The sequence below is a fragment of the Ixodes scapularis genome, unplaced genomic scaffold (assembly GCF_016920785.2).
Source record: "Ixodes scapularis isolate PalLabHiFi unplaced genomic scaffold, ASM1692078v2 PGA_scaffold10__122_contigs__length_95168666, whole genome shotgun sequence".
NCBI classification, from domain to species: domain Eukaryota; kingdom Metazoa; phylum Arthropoda; class Arachnida; order Ixodida; family Ixodidae; genus Ixodes; species Ixodes scapularis.
The window spans coordinates 8049086-8069953 of record NW_024609836.1 but is presented as its reverse complement, the minus strand read 5'-3'; the positions used below and the strand labels follow the sequence as shown (position 1 = coordinate 8069953).

The following is a 20868-nucleotide window of genomic DNA, read 5'->3' as shown; positions in this document are numbered from 1 at the left end:
CAGCCTGGCTGACCATAGGAACGAGTCGAGAAACGGGCTCTGGTTGGGCTGTCGTGCTTTTCGTGAATTCCTTTCCCTCACCAGTACTTTCTTCGCGAGAGAACCCCCATCTTGAGTTACCACGCTGAAAGCGCCAAGGCCGTTGAATCTCCCTTCTTCCACTCTATTTCTCCCTTTGATGGGACGGAAGAATTGTAACGAATAATTTCAGCAATTCGTTACTGAAAAACTAATAAGATTACCTTACAAATTACATTTTCAAAAAGTAACGGATTAATTACTAAATTACAAGAAAAGTAATTAATTACAAGTAATCCCGTTACTTGTAACGGATTATTTCCAAGTCTGAAGTTGACTAACGTAGAAGTTTGGACTAGTTGGTATTTCATGATTAAAAATTAAAACAGCGCAGGGACACGGCCAAGAACAAGAAGGTAGACGAACCAAGTCTGCTTGCCAGCCATGATTTTGTCTCTGGCGGCCAAGCTGAAGACGGATAGTCGGTGGCCGGCCACTTGCCGGCCACGTTTTTGCCTCCGTTGGCCAACTTTCCGATGGCCAAGCTAGCCAGACTGTGGCCAACCTTTGGCCGAGTGGAGGACACACGTTTGGTGCTCCTTGGGCAATTTACAGATTTTGCGACAAGCCCAAGCAGCACGGATTTTGACCAAGCAATGGCCAATGTCTGGCGACGGTCTTTTGGCCAGTGGCCAGAGAGTGGCCATTCACTGGCCAATGCTTGGCCGATGGCTGATGACCAGTGGCCAAGGGCCAATAGCCAGATAAAGGCCAGTCACCGGCCAGTCTCTGGCCACTTTCTGGCCACTTGGCCAAGGACCATTGCCAGCCATTGGCCGATGACTGGCCAACTCTGTGCTGCTTGGGAGGTTTCTTAGCTATTCATCGCTTGGTTTTCGCGTTTCTACTCTCGATTTCAATGGTAAAAACAAAACAGCGCAAAGACAATGGCGAAGTAGAAGAAACCACAGGACACAGCGCTGTGTCCTTTTTTTTTAATTTGGAAAAAAAAAAAGAAGAAACGCAAGAGAGGTTAGCTAGAAAATGCATTCCGGCTGCCTACTCCGCATGGAAAGGGGAAAGGGAGAAAAGATAGCACAGGAAGGCATACGTCATGGGTTGCAATACAAAAGTTAAAGTTCCGGTGTAGGACATTCAAGGCACAACACAAGAATTGTGCAGTAACAGGAGAGGGCACTTATAGATCACCGCACAGGAAGGTTCTAATCACACTGTACGTTCAACACACTCAGTCTTAACATAAATCGTAGAAATAATGAACAGATTCGTTATACAGTCTGTACATTGAAAAAGTAAATGAATGCGTGTTCATATTCTGCCAGGGTCAGCACACGTTTCATGATAGTATTTCTTTTTGTTATGTCACAAGATTATTTATAATCGATATGTTACAAGATTATTTGCAGTCGGCATGTCACAAGATTAAAGTCGGTATATTACAAAATTATTTACAGTCGGGATGTTACAAGATTAAAGTCGGTATGTTACGCGATTATTTACAATTGGTCAATCAAATTGGTCGTATGAAGAAATGTCATTAATGCATCTAACGCCCTTCGTTGATGCGATTGTTGTTCCCAGGTACCTAGGACCTTCTCAAAACTGTAAGGTTCGCTGGTAAGTTGTTGGATCCTGGTCAATAGTGTCAAGCGTTCTTCATTATAATTGGATCAACTAGAAAAAAATATGGCTTAGAGCTTCTTCCACGTGACACTGCTGGCGATTCGGGCTTGAAATCTGTCCATACTTATATCTTTGTTTATTCGTTTATTCGTTTATTGAAAATATCAAACGGATGCGGTGGTAGTGTTTCTATGTTTCTTGGTAAATTTTGTGGAGATACATTTCTGAGGCACGGTTCCATTTTAAAAAAGGGCTTGTAGTGGTAAGTTGATGATATCCAGAGCTTCTTGAATTCCTCTTTTCCAAACAACTTAATAAGTGATCGAGCGTCAGTTTTTGTAAAAGGGACGACCACCGTAGTATCTATATAATGTCCTCTAGCAGCAGCAGCATCTGCAGTCTCATTTCTAGTTACCCCTATGTGTCCCGATACCCACTATAACACTGCATGATACCAATTTCTCTTGGTAGTTCCATAAGTAAATAAAACTTCAAAACACAACTTTGGATTTGATGAAGTGGCGGGTGAATGCCTTAATGATTGGAGAGCAGCGCGTGAATTCAGAATGACCCATTCCTGTGAGGCTGCTTGCGAGTTAATAAACTGGAGTGCCATCTTTATTTAGTTAAACTTGAGAAAGAAAACGAGAACGGACGGACAAACACAAACTTCCAACTGGCAACAACATTTAATAGGGGCAGAACGAGCGGGTTGGTAAGGGTAGTAAACTTGAGGAAGAAAACGAGAAAGGACGGACAAACACAAACTTCCATTTGGAAATTTGTGTTTGTCCGTCCTTTCTCGTTTTCTTCCTCAAGTTTACTAAACATTTAATAACAACAAGAGTTTGCTTATATACAGGAGAAAGGTGGGGGGGGGGGGGGGGGGGGGTGAAAAAAGGGGTGGAAAGGAGGAGCACTATGCCGTCAAGGGTGCGTCGTCGCTCTCGGGAACGTGGGGGGAGATAGCTCTGAACTAATGGTGAATTCCGCTCGCAGATCTCGAGCGCTCCAAAAGCGCTCCATTTGGAGCGCGCATATTCCGCTCGGAGATCTGGCTCAAGTTGGTCATCTTCCGCTCGTAGATCTCTGGCAGCGGCCGCTCCACGGAGCGCCCCAAACTCCGCCGAACTTGCTCTGCGGGTTTTCACGGATCTCTCCGGAAGCTGACAGAGCGGCCCACGTGATTTCCGTCTAAATCGGCGGTGCGCATGCGCGGCGAGGTTGGGGAGATCGGCGGGCCGGTCGGGTCGTGGAGTTGGATCTGTTCGGGTGCGTCGGTTGTTTACTCTGGATTGTGACGGCTCGAACGCTTCTACCTCGCGTAGATCAGGGATAAAAAGCCGGGAATGTGGAGCATGGCAAATCGTAAGCGCTGACGTCTGTGATCGTGAGAGGAAGAACGACAGAAAAGCCGGAAGCAGACGCAAGGTTAGGCCTATTCATTTTGCAGCCAGTGATTGTTTACCTTTTTACGCTGCATTCCCTCGGCGTTTTCCCGTGAAATAAAGCAAGAAGTGGTTAGGCAACGACCGCGCAAGTGATGGTTTGTTACCTGTGTTTATTAAAGTCGTACTACAAATCTGAACTCCACCGCTGGCAATCGCTGCATGTCCGTGCCCCGCCGCTTCGAGGCGGCCGAAAGGTATGTGACGGTGCCGAACGCGGACGTCTTCGTTATTTGTGACTGCGCCGCGGTACGTATAATTTCGCCCGGCCTGTGTCGCGTGTTACTTCTGCAGCTAAGCAGTGACAGTCGTCACTGGTTGTCGGAAAGATCAGCCGGCTGAGGCGTTGGTGGGCTTGTCAAGTTCGAGCAGCAGCCATTCTGTACGGCGGAGGGAGAAGGGGTGGGGAGGGGTGTGGGGGAGGTCGCTCCAGAAATGCAAGTTTATCTTCCCCTCGTCGATTCGGAGCGGGTCCCACGGAGCGGAATTTTGCCTCCCTCGCGGATTTTGGAAAGCGCTCCAGATCTACGAGTGGAATTAACCATAAGAAATCTTATCTCTTTCCCCGAAAGGGCAATGGAAGGGGAGCCGATGTTGTCCTTGGATCGACACATGGCGAAGGCCTCCAGAATCTCCCGACCATACCTCGAGGGGTGACCCCCGGTTTTGTAGTAGAGGGAAGGACGGCCGAGGCAGGAAGTACATTCTGATGCGTGTTTGGCGATCGGGTGGTGAATGACCTCTGAACCGTTGGAGACCGCTTTTTGAACCTCGTTCGCGTGCTCTCTCAGGCGGTCGTTTAAGCAGCGCCCCGTTTGGCCGATGTATCGGGCACCACAGGACATAGGAATTGAGTAAACACACTCTTTGCAACAAGGAACGTAACAGGTTTTGTGGTTCTTTTGGCAAGGGGGCGCCGGTCCGGGGCTGTTGACTTTTTTGCAAATAGATGCCAATTTAAACTTACACGTGAAAACCACGTTGGTGTTGAAGCCCTGAGCTATTGATTTCAGTCGATGCGAAATGTTATGAATGTAAGAGATGCACGCGAAGCGGGACTTTGGAGGCGGCTTTTTGGATTGAGGCCCTGTGACAAGTCTTTTGATGGTAAGCTCGATCAAGTCGTTTAGGTAACCTGCCTTTAGAAGGCGGCCTATCTGATTGGACGGACTAGTTGCGGAAAGGTGGTAACACGACTTGGATTTGGCAGCAGCAATAAGGTTTCGGACAATACCCGTTTTTACGTTTTTTGAGTGCGAGCTGCTGAACGGCAGGACAGGCTTCGCAGACCTCTGCTGATTGGACCAGCAGATCTTGACACTGGTGGGGACCAATCTCAGATCAAGGAACTGTAATCCCTCAGATGAAGGGGTCTTTTTTGTGAACGTGAGCCCGAAGGAGTTCTTCTGGAAAACGCTTTCAATCGCTGCGGTATCTGAATTAGTGGAATAAATGATAAGATAATCATCTACGTAGCGATAACCAAGGCTTCGGGAAATTCCTGCTTAAGGATTGATTGAACCTTTGTGTCAATGTGAAACATAAAGGTTTCGCTTAGGATGGGCGCGAGGCACGACCCTATGCACACACCGGATTTTTGAAGGTATACTTTGCCCTCGTGTTCGACTAGGGTGGACTGAAGATACAGGCGAATCAACTCAAGAAATGCTGCGAGTGAGATGCCACAGGAATTGTAAAAATCTATAACGCCTCTTAAGTGCACAGCCTCGGACACAAACCCCAGAAGGGTTTTCACATTGAGACTATAATACAAATCTACTACATCAAGAGAGAACACTCCAACAGTTCCCGTACCGATATGCAAGTTATCTAACGTTGGGATAAGGTCCTCGGAATCCTTTAGTCGGAAAGGTTAAGGAAGGTCCAAGGTTTCGAGATGTTTTTGTAAGAACATCGCCAAGGGCTTCTGCCAGCACCCTGTTTCCGAAATAATGCTATGAAAAGGCACTCCAGGCTTATGTGTCTTTGCAGAAAAGAAAATGGATAGGTACTGCTTAGCAGGAGCAAGAATGGCACTTTTTAGAGAAGGGAGGTTGGAGGAGTCGCAGAGCGCCTTCACATGGGACCTGAGGGAACCGGACGGCCTCGACTTGAGAGGAAGAAAATTCTTTTTCAGAGCTTCGTCGGTCTTTTCCTGCATTTGTTCTTTGTTGAGGATGACGAACCTGCCCGTCTTGTCCGCTTGGAGAACTTTCAGCTCAGCGGACTGAAGTTCCTTGATAGCTGGGGTGGCAGCATTCTTGGTTTTCCTTGTCTCACCATGGAAGCACACAGCTCTTGACCCTGCCGCTACGAAGTCCTGACGGCTGTCCTCCGGTGTCGTGGCGGCGATCTCGTACACCGCGGCCAGCTGGTCGACTCTGGTGTTTGCGACCGCGGGAGCATACTTCGGCCCGTGGGCCAGAAAGCTTTCTGTAGACGGGGATAACTGCACTCCGGACAAGTTGAGGGGGGCGTTCTGGTTTGACTCTGGGTGTCACCTCCATGGATTTTTTCTGATGACGAAGCATTCCGTGCAATTCCACAGTTGTTGAAGGGACACTATGGGAAAGTTTGCAGCTACGAGTTGTCTTGAGCGCAGAAATTACTATTGCAGAGGATGATGTGCCGGTATACGAAGATCCGTCCATGTAAACGTGTATGTAGTCGGAATATGTGCAGTGGATATGGCTTAGTGTGTGTTGCAGCTTAACAGTTTGCGGCTGTACTGTTTTTTTTTTTTTTTTTTGGGTGAGACCTGGTACATTAATATTGTTACGTTCTTAATTTACAAGAGGACGTCCAGCCGAATTAGACCAAATTAGAAGTGTGTCACGCGCTGTCTGCACGCGCTTCGTCGTCGTCCTCAGTGGGTGCTAGCACGCGCCACGGCAGCACCGCTACACTATATCCCCTCAGAGTTTTTTAGTGCTGTTTCTTCCTGGGTTGGTTCATTCTGCTAAACAATCTCGCCACGTTCCATTAAAGATAGACAGTTATTTTTGCAGGGTCGTTGCCGATGCTCGTCTGCGACAGTTCCTCCGCAACACCAAGATCCAGCACATTGGCGCTTTTTGAAGTTGATGCCGGGAGACTTGTCACTTGGCCGCCGCTAGCTCCTGTTTTCGTCACCCCTGGTGACATGTCTGATCAGAAGTCTGATGCCGGCACATATCATATCGGTGCAATGCATCATTGCACATTTGCGCATTTTGAAAACCAATACCGAAAATGAAATGTGCCGGTAAGGCCAAAGTCCAGAAGATGGAACGCTATGTTAACGTTGCTGCTCATGACCTCAACCGCCGAATGTCCAGAACGACAGTCAGAATAACATTCAAGTCCGGCGCGCACTTACGCGCCTCGATGCCTTGAAGCTTTGGGATGCTAATGTGGCCATAGGCCAACGCAGGATCTTCATTGCACGGCCACAGAATAGTCATGGGGAACATGGCGATGTGGTACCTTGTTCGTGGCGGTTCCGGCATGAAGATTTGCAGCGTCAGGCAATCCAGCCGCCAGCCATTGGCTCCATGAGACGCCGGCGCTGACCACACTGCAGAGGATGTTCTTCTCGAGAGGAGGCATTCCGGGTAACTTGAGGTGCCATGCCAGAAATCCCACTTCTGACACCTAATGTTACGTTTTTAATTTACAAAAGGACGTCCATAGCCAAATTAGACCCGATTAGAAGTGTGTCACGCGCCGTCTGCACGCGCTTCGTCGTCGTCCTCGGTGGGTGCTAGCACGCGCCACGGCAGCACCGCTACAATATTAATTTCTGGCATTGGTGTTGTCCAGGCAGGACAAGATGATATTGCATAATATTCAATCTAATCTGGTATATCGGAACGCAGCGGCTCAATGGCTTTACCGTATCCCGAAGCTGGTCTTTTGTGGCTCAGATTCACGAGAAAATGACATTTGTTTCAAGATTTATGTCTTAAATGCACTCGTAATGTATCCTGCGTACGCATGATTGCCAGTGGAAGTGCTCCAGCTTCTGCTGTTGTACCAATAACTGATGTTCCCTCAGGCACGCCAAGACAAATCCTTAACGGCTTGTTTATTTCTGCTTGAAGACTTGTGTTGTTCGTGATCGAGATACTTTGTAGGACAGGCAAGCTATACCTGAGAAGAGAATTTATCAAAGCGCTCTGGAGTTTCAACAAGGACGAGCATGACTTGCCCCATGTTTTCCCTGTCAGACAGCGAAGTACATTGCACGCGGAACCGAGCTTTGACTTGAGATATTTTATATGCGGAGTCTAGGTTCAGTTTTTATCAAGTATACAGTCGAGAAACTTGTGTGTTGGCTTGCATGGAATGAGATTCCCGGCCAAGACCAGGGGGAAACGTTTCACAGACATTCATGTGAAAGCCATTGCCACTGTTTTCTCTGGAGATAAGCACATGCCACGTTCTCGTAGGAATTGGGTAACGTCAGCGAGAGCCTGTTGAAGTCTTCTTTGACTGACAAATCGATTTGAATGTTTTGACCAGATACGTATGTCGTCTGCATAAATTGATAAATGTATTTGCTTTGAAAGTTTCCGTTGCAAAGACATTAGTGTGATATTAAAGAGCATATGACTTAGAATGGCCTCCTTGAGAAACCCCTAGTTCTATGATATGATCTTGTGTGTTTCCCTCAATTGTTTGCATGAATATAGTTCGCTATGTTAAAAACCATTTCACCCAGTTAAAGATTTTCGCACCGAATCCATGCTCAGCCATTGCAGTCAGAATTGCCTCATGTGTGATGGAATCAAATGCCTTTTTAATGTCTAAGAATATGGCGAGTCTTTTCCCCATCGCCAATGCCTTGCTCAACCGAACTAACGATATCGATCACGCTGTCTGTTGCGGAACGTCCTGTGCGAAACCCTGACATTTCTTCGGGATATAAGTTTGAGTTTTCGAAATAATATGTCATTCTCAACAAAAGCATACGCTCCATTATCTTACATACGCAACTGTTGAGCACGATTCGTCAAAACAACCCTAGGTCGAAAGGAGATCGTCCAGGTTTTAGAACAGGAATAACTTTGCCCCGCTTCCAGTCATGTGGGAGCACACCGTTAGCAAATGTTTGGTTACAGTATTCGAGAAGTCTGCGTCTTGAGTGTTCATTCCATCGTGTGACTGCAGAGTACGTTACGACATCTGGACCAGGGAATGACTTTTTTTTGGAGTCCTGCAAGGCGTGACCCAGCTCTTCAAGAGTAAAAGGCATGTTCGGGATATCTCTTTTGCCGTCACCGAAACAACTGCTGGATGTTTTTGAGTGCTTGGGTAGCAGGAGCTCTGGGCAACGAGACTGCAAAATGCCTCAGCAATCTCGATATCGGGACAACCTTGGCGCAATGCGAGGGCTCTGAATGGGTATCTCTGATTCCACGTATAACTCTCCAGAGTAGAGAGATGTGTCTTTTTTTTTTTTCCATCCAGAGATGCGCAAAGGTCTCTCCATCGACGCCTGCTGAATGCGTCAAGATAGTTGCGTACCTTATTTTGTGTCCTTCGTATATTGTGATAATCTTCCGGGTCCTTTGTTCGTCTGGCTTTTTGTTCTGCCTGTCTGCATATTGCACGCAACCTTTCATATTCCACGTCAATCTCTGTGCGATTCAAGGGAAGCATTATTTTTCGTGTGGCCAACTTGATGCATTGTGATATAGACGGTATCAACTCAGCATTCGTGGTTGCTGCAGTAATGCAATCTTTTGCGAGCATAGAAAATTTGTCCCAATCCGTGACGGATATCACATGCCGTTTCTTATTGGTATCAAACCCACGGACAAATGTTAGAACCAGTAGATGGTCACTCCCCTTTGCTTCCAGATCAGCTGACCAAGCAACATGCTTTAGATAGCTAGCTGAGACGAACGTCAAATCAAGAACACTACTCACGGATTCCCCGCGGTGAAACGAGGGACTTCCATCATTCAACAAGACTAAAGTGACATCATTAATAAGGCGTCCTCGCTTGTCGTTTTTGCTGCTGCCTCAGAACTCATGGTGGGCATTGAAGTCTCCACACAAACAATGTGGGGAGGGAGTCATCTGTACAATAGACTCGAGTCGTTTGGAGTCGAAAGGTGCCCGTGTCTCGATGTAAGCGGAAATGACTGTGATACGACGAGATTTGTTTTTAATAGTTGCACAAACGTATTCATTAGTATCATTGGGGGCTTTATCATCTACGTCATAAATAAGATGTTTCAGTATGCCTAATAACGCACGGCTAATCCCGGATGTCTTTTTTGAGGCTATAAATGTACAGCCCGAGAATTTGAAATTTGAATGATTGCAAGTACAGGAAAGCGGTATTTCCAAACAAGTTGTTTAAAATCAGAAAGTTTTGACCGGAGGCCGTTTGCATTCCACTAAAACACAGTCGTTGAGCTCAAACTATCCTGAAAACATTCTACTTTATCCAGGTAAAGATAAAAGGAGTGACCAGATCAAGGCCTTTCTGGATTATTGTGGCCCATTCTGATTTTTGAGTATTCAGAAAACGGTGCGCCATGTCAACAAACATTCTGAGTGCTGAGCTCCAGAAGGATTCGTCGGTTTTTTCAAAATTATTTTCCGAGGTGTCTGATGTCCTCGTTGTTGTATTCTGACTAGGGTGCCTGCATGTCTGTCTGTCTCAGGGTGAAGACATCCATTGTTGCACTGAATGTGCCAGCGCGTGACGCTCTCGCGCACTCGGTGTATGACTTGGGCGGTAAAATGGCGTCTATGCATTAGCAAAAGCTACGCGCTCGAGCTGAGTGACACCGGGTTGCGCGCACTTCAAAAGGCATGAAAAGCAATTGAGCGGAAAAATGGCTGAGGTGTCACCACTCAAGCAAAGGCGCGCGTGTGTATGAAGGCACTCTAATTCTGACGCACTTGGGGCTGTTCCTTTTCTGCTGTTATGACTGGTGCTATTTTCCTGATTGACGCTGAATTCTCTGCATGATTTCTAAGTGTCGTTCTCTAAATTAGGCGACTGCCGAGTGTTGCTTGGCAGTGTGCTTCTCTGATATCTGTGGTGTATTACACTCGCTGTGTCCTGTGGTTTCTTCTACTTCGTCTTTGTCTTTGCGCTGTTTTGTTTTTATCATGTCTACTTACCAACTAGCCCAAACTTCTACGTTAATCGATTTGAATATTTCGCAAATCGGTGAAGAGATATCCGGTCGGAATTGTTTTTATACCTGATTGACGAGACCGACGAGCAGTATGCATTCCTAAACTCGGGAAGCAGACGACGCACATATGCGCTCGTCCGCAATTACCTTGGCAGAAGTAGAGTAAAATTAAGACGCCAGTATCAATACGTAACGTAGAAAGGATACGGATGCATGGAAGTCAGGATAACGTCCGTTTTAACTGAATCAACGTGTTTTAAGGAGAGCGTTAAAGATTTTGCGGCGGCATCTCACACCGTTGACGCCTTTCTGGAGAATGCCGGCGTGCGTCGCCTACGAGGCGGGCGCCTGGAGGCATGGTCGGAGAGGCTCATCTTTAAAAAAAAAAATATTTTCTCAGCAACAACAAAAAATATTTTTCAAATCTTTTGTATATGTTACACAGTGGAGATAGATTGAACTTTTGGCTATTTCTAAAATTCTTGGCACCGCTGCCCACATTGCTTTCTCTGGCTCTCTATATGGCCGTTTCTGCATAAACTGGATAATTTGTCATTTAATTGGGACACAACAGAACGAGGATTTGAAAGTTTAAACCATGGAATTCAAATAGTAGTGCTATGAGAACAAACTAAAATATTATTGTAGCTAACACCCAAATCCATGTTGACTGGAAAAAATAAAATATATTTAATAAAATTTCTTCTTTTTGGAGCTCATATTTAGACCTAAAATGGCGTCTTTCAGTGTTTCCATTTGAGTAAAAAATAGAGAATATTATTAAGTAATTAGGCGCTAACCTTAGTTTGTGTGGTACGCAGCCGTTTTTTCACAGTCTTTTTCTTAACTACGTGAGTTTCATTGAAATTCCTGAAATTTTGAGCATGATATCAGCAAAAGTACATTTTAGTTTACTGCGAAGCTCTTTATGGCTAGAATTCCCTGGATTTTTCGAGTGCGTGACCATAGCCTCCTCTATACAGACAAAGCCTGGCAGATCACTGCGAGAAGCGACCACCGAAATTTAAAATGTAGAGCGGCGGACAACGGATGAGAGCAGAGCCAGGTGACAGGCGCCCCGCTGCGGCGAGACGCCGAAACACACTTCTTCTGAGCGATGGAGTGTCCGCTCGTGCTCCTCACGTTCCTCGCGCTACCGCTTCTTTTTTCGTCGGGTTTGAATACCATGTTTCGGGTCCTCGCCACTGCAAAACCTGTGCGCTGACGTCCAGGTTCCCTGAGAAATGTTCTATGCTACCAGATCCTTGCGCTCCAAATCTGCGCCCGGGCACTCTGGCTCCGTCGTCGAACTGTCAGTTTTTGTGAGTATAAAGAAGGCTATGGCGCAGTGTTGTGCCCGTTACAGTACAATAAGTAACGAAATAGCGTTACTCGTTGGCTTGGAAACAAGCTAACGCGTTACAGAGCTCTGTTACCATTTTGCCAATGTAACGAAATACCGGTGTCGTTACTTGCCATGAATAACGGACGTTATTTTTACGTTAGCTGGTCGTTACTTTGTGTTTCACTGCTAGCGTATGACAGCTGTTAGTGTATGACTCTAGAGTCTCAACCACAAACGTCTCCACAAGATCGTCGAACACTTCTTGAGAAACGGGAGTTCGATGCGTATACGGTCGATCTTCCTCTGCTTCCTCAAGGGTGTGTTGGAAAAGCGGTACGTCTTTCGTTTCTCTGAAATTACCGCGAACCCTGTCAGCTTCTGCGAATAGAGAGACTGGCGGAAAAGAAAACAATTAGGACTGATTCGAAGCACCGCTGTTAATTTATAATTATCAGTGGCATGGAACAACAAACCATTAACTAAATAAACTGCATCACGAATTAGTATAGAAAAAGAAACTCAAAATAAATCGAAAACTTAAACAAATGTCAAATAGGCGTGTTTATATATAACTGCCATGATTGATTTGATAATGTAGTGATTGCGCAGGCGAGCTGGTGGATGTTAACCATTTTTTTAGCCCGAGACTGAGGACACGTGATTGATTTACCCTCCTCCTGAGATATAGAAGTAAACTAAACTAAGCCGTTTTCGAAGATTTTTCGCTAGCTTACATTAATGAGCATTGTGAGATGTATCTGAAAAACTGCGACTAACAAAACGATCTCGAAAGAAAGATATGTTCTTTTGGCTAAGAAAGCTTAACGACGACATTTTAAAGGAAAAAAAGTGACATTGAAGAATAGCTCACCTTAACGTGCTTTTTCAGATTAGAGTTCGACGTCCCGGATGTGCTCAGCAGCTTGAGTTTCGGCATACAAAGCAGACATTTAAACAGCAGGTTGTGTGACTTCCTTTCCCTCAGTTCAAACATAGCACCTAGCCCGGGCCATAATAACGAAGTTTTGGTGGCCGTTGCCATCTTGCACGAAAAGTGAATGCGAGATGGCAGTAGATGAAGCTTTTATAACAAGCGTTCTAAAAATGGCCTTGCCGGTTAGAGATAGACGTTGCATGACAGAGGAAACTGCACAGTACATGGACTGCTCACAAACACACCTTATAGCCACACCGGTTTTAGTCACAGTCCGGTCTAGGCTACACAAGTAACAAAAAGAGGACACCGATTGTTTATTATAACCAATTATTATAACTAAAGAACATTATTGGTGATTATAAACGAAGTATAGCGGCCGGCCATACTTTGGTTATAATCACATGCATACTCGTGGTATCTTTACATGTATATATGATTAAAAAGGGCGGCGAGCGTTTATAAGCTCTCTACCCTAAGTTTCTCTTTCACTTCTAAAAACCTTTTTCTTTGTCTTTTCACGCCGGCAGCAATAAAGTAAGGCCGAGGCAAGCGAAAGCCATCACTAATACTGCTACGAATGTGTCTCTCTAAAAGAATGGTACAGTAGCCTTCACACACAGCCAGGAACTGCGAGGAGGATAAGGCGGGCGCAGCGTCCAGCAATATATAATTCAGTCTTTGAATGCGAGGAAGTTGGGGGCTAACTGCGATACAAAGAAGATGCCGTCCGTGGTGGTTACGCAGTCTTTCGTCTAATTTTTGAGGCGCTATGGGAGAAAGGATGCACAGAGGATTAAGTGGGAGGCGACCTTCTGAACAGAGTTGTTATCCAGCGAGAGACCGCACCTTTGTACCACGGCGGCAGGGATTCTAAAATATGGTGACGTCTTTCTCGTGACGGACGCCTTTCAATGCTGCGATAACCTTGCCACTTGTTTTGGTTCAAAGCGTGGAAACGTCAATGCTTCCAAATTTAGAGTTTATCATTTCTGTTGTTGACAGAACGAGAATTTATTCATTTTGAAGAGAAGAATTTGACCAGCTGAAGTAGCTATAGGACAATTAAGCAGAATCCTTCGAGAGGCGGCAGACTGTTGCGTTCTGAGCAGATGTCTCTTTCCAGCGAGACGGCTGCTCCTTCAGGGCACCGGCGACGGTAGTAGCTTCGATACAAAAACTGCACCCAGGACGCTTAGGAATTTCGTAAAGGCATAATCTTGCATCTTTTGGGCCTGGTCGTGGTGACGTTGAAGCTGTCTTCTGAGGGAGTTTGAAATGACTGTTGCCGATTTCGCCTTGTATTGAAACATGCCTTCAGGCATAACCACGAATCCGCCTTCCTTGTCCGCTTGTATAATTGTCAAACCACTCTGCTTCAAACAATTGACTACTTTCTGGAAGGGAGGTTTCCCTTTGGGTTTCAGACTTACTGTGCGACTCAGGCTGTCGACTCCGTCACCGATGACTCTCTCTCTGTCCTGTTCTCCAGCGCTTCCTGCAACACGATGAACCATGGCTTCATCAATTTTCATCAATCCAAGCAAGAACCTGCCATCACCTGTATCAACCTTATTGCCATTTTCATCTGCCAATCCCGGGTCCTGGCGTACTGCGTAAAAAGGAAATTTATTTATTTATTTTATTTATGCACACACCTACATCGCCCAGGGGGCATTATTGTAGGGGGGTTACATGAAAGAAAATACATGACAAACAAGTGAAATAACAAGAAAGCCTAAAATAACATAGAAGTTCCAGATACCTATTGGAAACAAATACATTCCTTTAGAGGTTCAATCTCTGTTCGGAGTACTGGAACCTTCTTGGGGACATGCAAAGAGAATCTGCAAGATCCTGAAATCTGAATGCTGGAGACAGGTTCGCCTGCTTCAAGACTGGCTGAGAATCATCGCTCAAGGAGAAGACGGATCCCACAATCAAGACCGTCGCTATGCCGAGTACGGGAAGTTGGCAAAACAGGCTACATAATTTCTGTGGCAAAGAGCGCGATTAAGCCTACCTTCATCAAGGAAGAACCACGAGGCAGCAACAAATAGCAACGTCACGATTCTTGGAAACGCTTAACTACCGGAAAGTGTACACAAGGTCCTGGGAAAAGGCCCAAAGTACAGCTACGAACCTTCCTCCAGTCGGCACCAGCTACTAGCCAACAGTAAGTCCCTGAAACCCAAAGGAAAACCTCCCTTTCAGAAAATAGTCAATTGTTTGAAGCAGAGTGGTTTGACAATTGTGCAAGCGGACAAGGAAGGCGGATTCGTGGTTATGCCTGAAGGCCTGTTTCAAGACAAGGCAAAATCGGCAATAGGGAAGAATTTTAATACAAGTAACTTTCGGCCTATAAGCAACAGAAGACAGCAGCACTCAAGATGCTAACGGATTTGAACCTGAATAGCCTCAAAAGGCTGTTAACAAAGCAGAAAGTGGTGTTTTGGAAGTGTTCTTTTTCTGAAAAACTCACAAACCAGAGTGCCCTCTATGGGTAGTAGTATCAGAGAGGAATTCGTGGCAGGTCCAAGTGAGCCGTTATTTACAGCGTCATCTGAATACGTTGGCATGTGATGATCCTTTTTCTTTCGTAGAAAAACTCTATGGAGATAGTACAGGACATCAAGGACGGACTTATAACGGCCAGATCAGCCTTCTCAGTGGATATAGAAGACTTGTATTATTCAGTGCCACCTGATGGACTCTTCAATGCTGTAAGGGACAAGATCGAGGAATCCGGACGGACCAAGTTCCGAAATTCGGCTGGCATCAACTGTAAAAACTTTCTAACCCTCCTTGAATCAGTTCTTTATACAAAAAAAAAAGATGGTATATGTATTGGATCTTCTGTCGTCCCAGTGTTGTGCGATATTTATCTGGAAAAGATAAATTAACGTATATCTGGGTCTCTTGAAAATGTACATGTGCTTAAGGTTTACCGATACGTTTACGATTTTTTAGTTGTTTTAGGAGATTTGGCTGGGACAAATGAAGTTGATGTTGCTTAAAAAATTATCGACATTTTTAATTGTCACTCGGGAGGTTTAAATTTCACTTGCTAATTTGCAACCCAGAATTGCATTCAGCTTCTAGATTTACAGCTTGATTTCTCTAGGCAACACTTGTGCTGGATGTACAACCCGCGATCCAAAAAAAGTCGTTTGTCATTTGAAAATGGCCACTCCAAACTTATAAAAAGAGGAATAGCTACAAATTGCTTACTGGCTGCCCTCACAAAAAGTTGGGAACACAAAATGTCAACCGCCTTCGAAAATCTGCAGGGTACCTTAACATGTTACTTTCAAGCGTTTGCAAGAGCCTATTACAGAAATTTAAAGGATGACATAATAAAAAACGTACTCTAGAACAGATCAACAAAAAAAGAGGGCAAGTTGTGCCTTATATGCACAGGGTATCGCATAATTTGAAAAAGATAGCTGGTAGATATGATATTAATCTCCTTTTTTCGGCTCTCTGCAAGCTTGGCAAGCTATGTCCTATGCTTACAAGAAAAAAAAAAGTGCAATGCACAAAAAAAGAAAAAAAACATGCCGTCAGGTACGCTAACTGCACAAGTGGGGTTGTTTATGAAATTCCTTCTAGCTGTGGCCGCATTTACATTGGACAAACGGGTCGGTGTTTCAATGAGAGAGCGCGCGAACATAATCGGTCGGTACGAAGCAATTCGGGTGGTCATCTTGCTGAGCACGTTAAACGATGTGGGTGTAAACTGCTTTTGAATTTGACGAAGTTCCTAAAGACAGCAAAGGACAAGACAGAGAGGTAAATTATAGAGGCGTTTTTTATCAAAAGAGCGGGAGACAAGTGCGTCAGCATGCCGTCGGTGTGTCTCATAGACAAAGAATTATTTTTTCTTGATGGTTTTATCTGAAGAAAGGCGCGTGGTATGCATATAATCTTAATGTATAACTATTGTTTGTCTTTTTGGGTTTTTATGTTCGCTGGCGATGGTATATATTGCTTGGTTGATGATGAAATGAACTTAGTTGGAAGTAAGCGCCAGTCCTGATGTACGTGTGCCTTCTTTGTTGTCATTGTCAAGTTTATGCTATTTTAATCATGTCTAGTAAGAACCAACTAGCCAAAACAAAAGTCGTGTTACAACTAATTAGAGTCCTTTGTACTACCCTGATGGTAACTCCTTAGAACAAGTGACATCGTACAAATATCCTGGTGTTCACTTAACTTTTAACCTTTCATGGAAACCTCATATTGAGTATATTACTAATCGTGCTATCAGCATGCTGGGTTACCTAAAACAATTTTTCTATGGTGCCTGTTTCGCTTAAATTGGTCCTCTATAAAACTTTAATAAGACCTAAACGAGAGTATGCAGCCTCCATCTGGGATCCCGGTCACAATATCCTCATCACTGCTTTGGAATCCATTTAAAACAGATCAGCCCGTTTCATTCTATCGAACTATCACCGCACCGCCAGTGTATCGTGAATGGAAAACAGTTTAACTTCACCATCTCTTTTACTTCGCCATAAAATTTCACGCTTATGCTTCTTCCATAAAGTTTTTTTTTCATAATCCAATATTACGTGACCATTTCATAACTCCACCCTATTACATATCTCGTGTTGATAACCAGCACAAAGTTTTAGTACCAAACTGCATTAACCAATACATTTCATTCATCCTTTCTACCACGCACAGCTGAGGAATGGAACCACCTTCCCGGTTTGACTGTTGCCATAACTGGCTCTAAACCTCTTCGAAGTGCCATTACTAACCATTTTTGCGCTGACTTCTGACCTGTTAGTTTCACTTGTTATGATGTGTTTACTGTATTGTTGTTTTGCTACATTTTTCTTTCGTTTTATACACTCTTCCCCTCTGTAATGCTTTCGGGCCCTGAGAGTACAATAAATAAATAAACACAGAGGACAAAGGACAAACACCTTTTCTATTACCCCTCAGGCGCTTCTTCTGTTGCCCCTCAAGCAGCCCGATTTCAATTGTAAATTTAGAGACTACAAATAACTTTTGTTTTCTCGATGACACTATATAAGTCGCTTGCGCGCAGCCGCCTCTTCGCTGAAAGAATATAGTCGAGAAAAAAATGTGTCATGCCGTTTCCAAAACGCGAAATAAAATTCTTCGAGGCTTTCAATGTTTAATTCGATATCCAGACCGAAGAACAAAAATATCGGTTTATAGTTTCTTGCGTGAATTCCGCCGGTCTATTGCGAAAACTCACCACATTTTGCCCTTTTCTGATGAACTCTCGCAATGATAAATTGTCCAACGTCCAGTTCTGGTGACCATGGTTCTGACCACTTCTACGGCCTACCTGAAGTACAAGCGCGAGATCATGGTGTGGCTGTACGCTCGGGGAATTTGCGGCTGCCTTCAGTGCATCAAGGAGGACGAGATAGACGAGGACAAGCACTTCGACGTGTTCGTGTCCTTCAGCAGCAAGGACTCTGCCTTCGTTTACGACACGCTCGTCCCGGGCATCGAAGCCATGGGGTTCTCAGCCTGCACATACGACCGGAACTTCAAGGGAGGCTTCCTCATCCAGGACATCATCCAGGAGGCAGTGTCCTGCTCGAGGCGAACTCTCCTCTTGCTATCCGAGTGAGTTGCACTAACGTAGGTACGCTGCCTAGAGCGCGTTTCCGACTGATGAGTTACCCACGTCTTCATTTCCGGTTCCTCAATTCCTGCCTAGTGACGTCACAGCAGCGTGATATGCGGAGAGCATGTCGTCCGCTTTTTGCGCAGCAGTCGAGGTGACGTCAGAACGACGCCGGGCTCTGATTGGCTTTGATTGAAAGTTAATGTACCTTAGTGCTAGACGCCCGATGTCTACGCACTATTGTTTTCAATCAGTCGATATAAGAGCCCGATGTTCTCACATCATCGCGACCCCCCTGCAAGAAGCAGACGAGCTTGCGCTCCGGATACCGCGTGAGTCAAAGGGATAGTTGGCCATTTAAAGGACCCATAAAACGATTTTCGGACTTCCGGCCAAACAAGACGCATGGCGTTTGGGGATGCCCTTCAACCAACGTTATTAGATTACCTCAGTTACGGAACTGCTCATAGGCGCCGCATACACGAACGGTACCCCCCATCACTCACCACGACTCACCAAGCGTCGCTCGACGCGCCGCCAGACGGCTGCTTTGGGAACTGAATCAGGATACGTACATTTCAACGTTACTAGAAACGTAAAAACAACGGAAAAAAACTCTTTTTGTAGTAACTTTTATTGGAGTTTAATACAAAAAGGGGGGGGGGGGGGGGCGCGTGATGTTTTCTATCATCTTTAGTTTGCAAGGTTTTGCAGTACAATTAATATTGTTTTCATACAACCATGACTCAGCGGCCATTTCAGGTAGCACGTCCCGACCTAGGCTCATCTTAAGTTCGGGGTGTAAGTCTCACACTTTTTTGTCCCATATAACACACCTCGAAACTTCAGTTCGGCGTACAGAGCCCTTATTTTGAACTGACGGCCCCAACGTTTTCGAAGGACTGGATATCCGCGCGTAATAACTGATTAAACATCTAAAGTACGTATCAAAGACCACAGGCAAAAAAAAAACATTAATGTTTTTCAATAAGGCCAAAAAACTTTTTTTTGTTTGTTTTTGTATTCAGTTACACGTATAGTGCCCCTCAAACTTAAAGAGGTACGGCAAAAAAAAAAATAATAAAATTGAAATATTTAAATTTCGTTCGGAAATGAGTCCAGCATGACAGGTAATAACCGTAAAAGATAATCGCACGTTTGTATTTTGAACGACTGGCTTTATTTTTCGTTCCAAACGGTACACTCGAGCCAGCGCTTGAAGAGAAGCGAACAAAGAGCACGATGCGTCACGGGATATCCGGCGCAAACAAAAACAGAAAGAAAAGGTTGCCCGCATTCGTGACGTAGCAAGGCAGGCGTGGTTACGAGCTTTACCCTTGGTGGCGTTGTCAGCGTTGTGGTGGTGTCAATAGCGTCAGCGCGTTACAACCGAGCCGTTCGAAATACCCGTGGGGTGACGAGCGTGTGGCTGGCCCAAGGAGCAAGTAGCTTCCACAACACTGTCAGCTTAGGGCTGAACAGGGTGAGGAAAGCAACTTTTGTTCGAGTTTTGAGCGACGGGCTACTCTTCTAGGGGAGACTGGCTGTTTCCGGTTGCACAAACGAGGGTTGCACGAACGAGGGTCCCAGAAAGAGGGGAGTCCTTCCTTTCCGTCTTCTTGGACCGTTTGGTACAATGCGCGATCTGTGAGTTGAGCTAGGAGGAAAGCTAAGAAGGAAAATGTTGAAATTCCAAAGCGCGGCGCTGCACCGAAGGAATCTGCTACGTCACGACTACGTAGCAAGTTCCCCAACATTGCAAGATTACCCCCCAAATAGGCTCCGCATGCATCCACCAGGTGCACATTGAAAGATCGTTTATTTAGCTTTAAAATTCGTTTTCTTGTGCCTTTCAACGGAAGACTGGTGTTTTTGAGGTTAGGGTACAACATGCAATACATTCAAGCTAGAAAATGAGAGCTGAAATTTTGTTTCCGTACCCCTTTAACGCCGCCACTCGGTTTCGAAAATATTGATCTATTGCATGCTACCCAAAGATAAATTGATCGCTGCAGCTGCTGGACTACCTTCCCCTGGTTGGGCTTTCATTGAAGACGCAAATCTTCACCAACTAGTTGGACCGCTAGGTTCAGGAATATCTCAAGATGTGAAGAAACTGGACCATCTCTTGGTGGCGTCAAGTTTGGGGCGCACCGTGCATTAGCTGTTTTAATAAGTTGTTCCACTCGGCTAGCAAGCCGCTCGTGAAAGTTGGTGCCATTGGTTCGAAATCAGTACGCTGTACGCGGACCTGAAGTTTGGGGTTGTAGCATATGGGACAAAGAATGCAAAAATGTGCCCCCGTTTTTTTTTTTGTTTTTTTTTTTTTTTTTTTTTTTTAGAGTACTGTGAACTTAAGCTGTTCCTTTCCTCTACCTTAGGAACTTTGTGGAGAGCGAGTGGTGCCTGTGGGAGTTCCGTGTGGCGCACCACCGCGCTCTTAAGGACAAGATCAACCGACTGGTGCTGCTGCGTCTGGATGACGTGGACCCCAGTCGACTGGACGAGGAGCTGCAGCTCTACATGCGAACCATCAACTATCTCCGCTGGGGCGAGGCACACTTCTGGGACAAGCTGCTCTACTCGCTGCCCAAGAGGCACGCCACGGGAAAACTCATCGTCCACCATGAGGACGGCTTTGCAATGACCCCATTGTCCCACGTCGAAGAGCCGTAAACTCTAAAAAAAGGGTGTGTGTAGACGTTACACCCCTTGTCACA

General features: G+C 45.4%; 1 protein-coding gene across 1 annotated transcript in view; it reads left to right on the top strand.

Annotated features, from left to right (window-relative positions):
- The window catches only part of LOC8030819 (protein toll-like), a 48749-nt gene extending 27913 nt beyond the window's left edge, over window positions 1-20836 (top strand). Inside the window, exons 4-5 of the mRNA XM_040208250.1 lie at window positions 17823-18147; window positions 20530-20836. Coding sequence (XP_040064184.1) covers window positions 17823-18147; window positions 20530-20824 — 620 coding nt within the window. The 3' untranslated portion in view covers window positions 20825-20836. The remainder of the gene's footprint in view (window positions 1-17822; window positions 18148-20529) is intronic.
- Window positions 20837-20868: the final 32 nt, after the last annotated feature.